The following is a 7,163-nucleotide window of genomic DNA, read 5'->3' on the forward strand; positions in this document are numbered from 1 at the left end:
TTGTGGTTATGAAAATGTTATAATGAATAATTAAATAATTGGCTTAAAAGGGGAAAAAAGGAGTAAGGAAAAGGTGGAAAAAATAAAGGAAATGGCCGGCCCCTTTATGGAGGAGGATAACCGGCCATTAGGGTAGGTTTTTTGGTTTAATTGCTAATTTAATGGACAAATTAATGAGTTAATTAGGTAATAATCCCATTAATTGGTTAATTATCTCAATTTATGTGGAATAATTGGTAGGTTATGAAGTAACTACCTAAAATGTGGATGGATGAGATAACTATGAATTTGTTACCTTCCTTTGGGCACTTTTGACTTGGTTTGGGGATGATTGCATGTTGCTCGCGCGTAGGAATCCCAGTATGCCTCAAGGGTATTTTTGTCCTCTTTTACCCAAGAATCCACGTGTCGCCTTGTGATTATTTTTTGCTCCACAAATGCCCCCACACCTGTTGGGCTGCTCGCAAGAAAGGGCAGCAGGTGTAGAGGTCTTCTTAAGAGTGAACTACTTAATTATCATTACATGTTGTGCATATGTTTCGATTTAACAAGAACTTATATCGAATATATAAAAATCTAAACGATACGGAGGGATCGGCTAAAAAATTAGTTTGAACCCTTAATTTTTCAACAAAAAAGTTTAGAAAAAAAATTGAAAACTAGGTGAAAATTTAAGAGGGAAATCGAGTATTACTCTAAATATTTTTAGCTTTTAGCCGCACAATTGGAATAGTCTTACTACGCACCACACGGCCCGGCTTCATTGCGTGAAAGTACGGACTAACTTGAAGCACGTTGTATAGGATAACTCCCTCGTGGAAAAGCCAGGGAGCCTCGAGACCGTACTCTGCAACTTCGCGGGAAGAAACCCTAGTTTCTTGATTGCGCCACAGAAGAAAGTGCTTTTCACAAGGACATGAACAATGGTTCCTCTTCCAAAATGCACGGTCCAGATCAACCTGAAATAAGTGGACCCGCGCCTGCGCCTAAATCTCTGCGCACGAAAATGGGCAAACCGGAAGACAGTGAAAAGAAGGTAACTTTCTTGTTCAATTTCAAATTTTTACTATTACCCACCTCCTAATTTACCAAAACAAGGATACCCAGATACCCAGAAGTGCTTTTGGAAGTAGTTCTGATCCGCAACTTCAAGACTCTGTTTTGAGATTGATTTGATTTCACATAGTATAATGTGTTTAGTGCCTTGTCATGGATCACGAGACTGGACTTTTTGAAAGAAAAAAAAAAATCTTTTAATTGTTCTTTTTATAAATTTGAATTTTTGCCCAGCATTCTAATTACCAGAATTTAAATTTGAATTGTAGTTTTTTTTTTTCATTGTATTGCTTTTCATGTAACTTTGTGTAGATTTTTCATAAGAAACTCAAAGATGTTGAGATTAGTGTTCCGATAGTGTATGGCAATATTGCATTCTGGCTCGGTAAGAAGGCGAACGAGTAAGTATTGTTTTAATGGTGGTAGATTTATTGGCTTGTTGAATTACTTACATGAGGACTGGAATATCAGAGTTAATTTTGTGATATGCAATTAGGTACCAATCACACAAGTGGACTGTGTACGTTCGTGGGGCAACCAATGAGGATCTTGGAGTGGTGATAAAACGTGCTGTTTTTCAGCTGCATTCCAGTTTCAATAATCCCACAAGGGTGGTTGAGTCACCACCATTTGAATTGTCAGAATGTGGCTGGGGTGAATTTGAAATCGCCATTACGCTTTTCTTCCACAGTGATGTTTGTGATAAGCCATTAAACTTGTGAGTTGCTTTGAATATTAAATTTATGTGATTTACTTGGCATTTGGCTGTCTAGTTTTGTGTTTGATACTGTCTGTGTTCTTTGCATTTGTACCAAGTCCTCAACAATGGAATAGTATAGTTAAATGGTTAAACCTAGCTGGAGAGAAGCAACTTTGTCTTTTAATTCCCAACGTCGATATGTTCGTTGTCTATCTGAGTAGTTAACAGAAACCTTCCAGTGACACATCCCGCTTTATATGTGGAAACTATATTTTACTTAACCTTCTAGTGTGCTTAATTGGGAGAGCAATTTTTCAAAAAATGAGTTTGATTATTTGTTACATGCTTTGATATAATTTGATTTTACATTTGATTGGAAACAACCAACAAGCTGTTTTTCAAATGAGTGTGCATTTGGTACTATGGGTGCCCATCATTGCGAGGAGAATTTGATCTTGAGCTTTTTCACAGATTTCATCATTTGAAGTTGTACCCAGCGGATGAGTCTGGTCCTATGTCAACTAAAAAGCCTGTTGTTGTGGAATCATATGATGAGATAGTGTTCCCTGAGCCTTCAGATGCATTCTTAGCTCGTGTGCAGAATCAGCCAGCTGTAGTCGTTCCCAGACTACCTGCTGGTGTTGCTTTGCCTCCTCCTGGTATAAATTAGTTATGCTGTGCTGTCTGTAATTTCTCTTTATCATGTTGTGGATGGTAAATTATTCCTTTTCATTGCATGTAGTGCCAGTTGAGGATCCAAGTAACAGAAAGAGAGGGGACACTAAAGATCATCCCCTATGCCAGTGGTTCACGAACTTTTCAGAAGCAGATGAGCTGTTACGACTTGTAACAGCTCGTCAGCAGGTAAGCATTAGTTTATCTCATATTTTCTGGATATATTTGTGGAACTTCAAATTTTGTGATCGTGAAGAGCTGTCGTATGTGTGTATTCGTGGAAAAACCATATGTGGTTTTTTAGATTATGTACTGATGTATTTGTCCAGTTAATTTCTTTGTGCAAAATCCTTTTGCAATTTTTGCGTATATTAGTGTCTAGGATTGAATTGGTGCAAACCCGAGGGCAATGGCGCTCTAGGATTCATACAGTCAACCCTGCTTAGTAGGATAAGGCTTGGTTATTGTTGTCGCTGTTGTATTAGTTCCAGAATTCTAAATTCTTACCCTCTGTGCACTGAAACTCCAAAAAAAAATGTATTAGAAGTATTTCACCCTTCTCATTTATGTATTGAACGGAATTCTATCCATCTTTTGCAGTTTATGTTTTTTTGTTTTGGGTAAAGTGGGGTGGGGTGAAACACCCCAACAAACAAAACTAAATTAAGTTACAAACTTCCCGATACTTGGTAATCCCCAACAAGTCATCACTTAGGACATCGCCAACCCACACAGGAGGATCTTCAAGGAGGCATAATCCCGGATCAATGTTGTAGCTCCAATTAGCAAGCATCAGCCATTGCATTCTTCTCCCGTAAATATGCTTAAGTTTATATTGCTGGAAATGGAATTGAGACAATATCTTGTGGTAGCTGTCTAAAAGAAAAGCAAGAGGATGAAACCTGTCAACACCATCCTGCTGCATCAAATTCACCAAACTAACTGAATCTGTTTCTACAATATGACGAGAGATGCCCTTTTCAACAGCTAACCTAAGCCCAAAACCCCAAACTTCAGCCTCCAATACTTGCCCTTTACCCATGAGCCCAGTATAAAAAAAGGTCGGTCGTACCCAGTGCACAAGGCTCCCGCTTTACGCAGGGTCTGGGAGAGGTGAATGTCGGCTAGCCTTACCCATGAGCCCAGTATGCTTAGAGAAAATGAATAGGGCTTGTTCATGTTCTAAGAGCTGTAAAGGGATTTCATAGGAAAAGTTTGAGTAAGCAATCGTTGTGCATCAATCGAAAACATTTAGCCGATAGACCGTTGCTCTCTATCTGGTCATTGTAGTGTCCAAACTAGTGTAACAATGTCTAATCTAACGGATGTTTAAATATATCCCCAGAGATACAGGGGTACAATATTTGAATCTTAGGGCGTGCTCTGTAAACCCTAAAGACCACCCAACCATGTTTAGTAGGGCTGTGTTTAAATTGAACAGTATTTGGTACTCAGAAACTATAATCAGGTCTGTGGAACTGTTGTGGGCTAAGATGTAGAAAATAGTGAACCAAAATTGTAATTTAGAGCCAAGGCAGACCTAAAATAACATTCAAAACTAGTTCAGATTTAAGTTGTTTTAATTATCAGGCTTTATGTAGAACTGCTCTAAACCAATTCTTTAGTTTCCCAAACACGTCCTAAGTATATGTTGAATGGATTGACTGGGTTCTCAAGTAAGTTAAGAGAGGACTACCTTTCTTCTCCCAATGAATTCTGATAAAGTCTCCAAAAAGGACAAAATATATGCAAAGATCTTTAGCCATTCGATCATGCTAATGTCCTATGTTTATGTACACTACTAGGGAGGGTAAAGAAACAGACTGACAATTACGGTAGGGAAATACACTTTTTTTTTTTTTTTTTTTTTTTTTTGCAACCCTTGGTCTAATCAAAAGACTAATAAGTCCCACAGGTCGCCAAACTTCCACAAAAGTTTTTACTTTTTGTAGTGCGACCCCGCCATGTTGAGTTAGAAGGTCTTTGATGAGTCAAGTTTCTTTAAGAAAAGTGATTCCCATGACAACTATAGTGGTTGTTTAAGTTATTCTGAAATTCCTGAACCAGTCTAAGAGTTTGTGATAAATACCTATTCTGTGTCTTCATGTTCATTGACTCATCACGATCAAATTCTGTGATTTCATTGCTATTAACCATTGAAATCTGAAATAAGTTAGAATTGAGCAGGTTATGAATCCTGAATCTTGCAAGGATCTATTGACATGAATCACATGTTGTTGAGATCTGGAGCATATTTGATGTTTGGCATTAGTCGGCAGTTATGTATACCATAAGCTTGGTTACTCTAGTTGAGATATGAAAATTACTTATCGTGATAGAAAATGCTCAAATGACTATATTAACATCTGGTTTCAAATGTCTTTGTGTTAGGTTCAAGCTCATATTGCTAAATTTCGAAGAGAGATAACTCTGCTAGAGGGGCAACATCAACAAGTGAATTCTGTCTCCGACCAGTGACTGTACATTATCCTGCAGATTTATGAAGATTTCAATTTCAAATTGTTTCCGTGGTAGATTCATTCAAATGACTCGCAGCAGACGCACATGGTGGCACACAAATGTAGCGACTACATGTATTTTCTCAGCTATGGCGAGTTTTTTTTTTTTTTACTTTCTTTTTTGTTTTCCTCTCTCTCTCTCTCTTTTGTTAATTTGTTGTCTTCTTCATTGCAATGCGGCATGTATCGGTAAACAATTTAAAGGAAGAACGTAAAAGGTGTATCTTTTATGTTCTTTTATGTCAAGAAAAGAGAGGATATTGGTTTACTTTGACAATTAACATTGATGGTTCAACTTGTCGGTGTTAGTTATCTGAAAGTACATATGAAGAGAATAGAGTAGGTATGAAATTTGAGGTGTTTGATTTTAGGTATGGCTTGTGCATTCAGCATTAAGATATCATCTGAATCAATTTTCTTTCCAATTTTAAGTTCTCTGTGGGGATTGGGCATAGGATTTGCAACGCAAACGGGGACGAGTTCTTGAAAACTGAAAATTGAAAACTAAATGGTCGTTTGCCATTCTTTGTTTTGAACATATCAGGTGAGGGGCCATCCTTACTCTCACCCTCACAAATCCTGTCAAAGTAGCCGAGTTAGGTCCAAACAAATAATTCTCTTCATACTTACATACATCCCGCTGAATCTAGGCTTCTTATAGGGTAAGGTTATAGCCTAAGTATTCTCGTTTTCTTAAATTTAGGGAACACTTCATTGATGGATTAGCTATATGTCATATTCAGGATGCGTTTTTATGAAATAGAACTGTTTGACTAAGAACAACTCCACCCCTAAAAAATACGTCGGCACCCAGCAACGAATAGTGATTGACTCCGATGAGCAATTAAATGAATCTCCACCTCTACAAAATGTGCTGACACCCAACCCATTTAAAATATTATTAATTTTTTTATAAAATAATAAAAAAATTTAGTTTTAATTTCGGATAGGATTTTTAACCAATCTTGTCACGCCACGTGTCATTATCCGAAAATACTATTTTGTGGATAGATTTCCGATAACCAATCCCGATGCACCATGTGTCACTATATGTTTACAATAATTTAGCCAAGATTTTGATCAGATTTTCAACCAATCTTGTCACGTCACGTGTCATTATCCGAACGTATTATTTTGTGGATAGATTTCCGATAAGATTTTCAACAAATTCCAACACGCCACGTGTCACTATCTATTTACAATAATTTAGCCAAAATTTCGATAAGATTTTCAACCAATCATGTAGTGCCACATGGCAATGTCCAGAACCTCACCCTTTCTTTTTTTGTCCATATAAACCCTACATCCATCATAATTCATACACCAAACGCAATCCTTCTTTTTTAGCTTAGAATCTTTCTTCATCATTTTTTAATCTTGAGTTCTTACAATGTCTTCTTCAAAGAGATTGTATGAAATCAATGAGCAACAGAAAATATTATTGGCACAACAGGAAGAATTGTTCAATCTAGAGGAAGGCAAAGATAAGGCTTTCGCAATGGAAGATAATGAGGACGATGAACATAGAAGGCAGAGGGCCTCACATTCCCGTCATGCCATGGAAGTTGTGGGTTAGATATCCAAACCCAGACGTGCTACAAACTTGGATAGAAAGAGGGAAAGATGAGGTAAAGATCTCTTGGAAGATTATTTTATCTCCAACAGTTTATTCCCTGATCATATTTTTAGACGCCGTTTCAGAATTCAACGAAGTTTGTTTGACAAAATCATGAATGCTATTTGCAACCATGATCCATACTTTGTGCAAAAAAAATTATGCTTTTCATGTTCTAGGTCTTCTTCTTGAGCAAAAAATTAATGCTGCCTTGCGGATGCTTGCATATGGAGCATCTTCAGATCAAGTGGATGAGATAGTGAGGATGGGAAAATCAACTGTTCTAGAATCCCTAATGCAGTTTTACTCAACAATCGAAGCCCTGTACACCAATGAGTACCTCCGGAAACCCACGCCAAGAGACCTACGAAGGCTTTTGGAGAAGGGTGAGATGTGAGGCTTTCCTAGCATGATTGGAAGCATCAACTGCATGCACTGGACCTAGAAAAATTGTCCAAATGCATGGCAAAGAGCTTATGGCAACAAAAAATGAGCCAAAAGTATCATTTTGGAAGCGGTGGCTTCATTTGATACGTGGATTTTGCATGTTTTTTTTGGTGTTCTAGGAGCTCAAAATGATCTCAATGTCCTGACCCAA

At 37.6% G+C, this 7,163-nt stretch overlaps 1 protein-coding gene across 2 annotated transcripts; it reads left to right on the top strand.

Moving 5' to 3' along the window:
* The first annotated feature begins 762 nt into the window (after window positions 1-762).
* LOC126584917 (transcription initiation factor TFIID subunit 14b-like) lies at window positions 763-5,247 on the top strand. 2 transcript variants are annotated; one of them, XR_007610187.1, is made up of 7 exons: window positions 763-1,036; window positions 1,369-1,457; window positions 1,553-1,774; window positions 2,228-2,415; window positions 2,499-2,620; window positions 4,619-4,709; window positions 4,823-5,247. XR_007610187.1 is itself a non-coding variant. In XM_050249287.1 (6 exons), exons 1-6 carry the CDS (start codon window positions 917-919, stop codon window positions 4,907-4,909), a joined length of 828 nt encoding a protein of 275 aa, XP_050105244.1. In that variant the 5' UTR covers window positions 766-916; the 3' UTR covers window positions 4,910-5,247. The 2 variants fall into 2 exon arrangements, 1 of the variants encoding a protein (XP_050105244.1); XM_050249287.1 differs by lacking the exon at window positions 4,619-4,709 and having other exon boundaries at window positions 766-1,036.
* Window positions 5,248-7,163: the final 1,916 nt, after the last annotated feature.

This window comes from Malus sylvestris, chromosome 10 (assembly GCF_916048215.2).
Source record: "Malus sylvestris chromosome 10, drMalSylv7.2, whole genome shotgun sequence".
Taxonomy (NCBI): domain Eukaryota; kingdom Viridiplantae; phylum Streptophyta; class Magnoliopsida; order Rosales; family Rosaceae; genus Malus; species Malus sylvestris.

Bases quoted from the DNA above. Each gene is read 5' to 3' on its own strand.
- LOC126584917 (XM_050249287.1), top strand. From the start codon at position 917: ATGAACAATGGTTCCTCTTCCAAAATGCACGGTCCAGATCAACCTGAA. The intron at 1,037-1,368 runs GTAACTTTCTTG...AACTTTGTGTAG, and splicing joins CGGAAGACAGTGAAAAGAAG to ATTTTTCATAAGAAACTCAA. The intron at 1,458-1,552 runs GTAAGTATTGTT...ATATGCAATTAG, and splicing joins CTCGGTAAGAAGGCGAACGA to GTACCAATCACACAAGTGGA.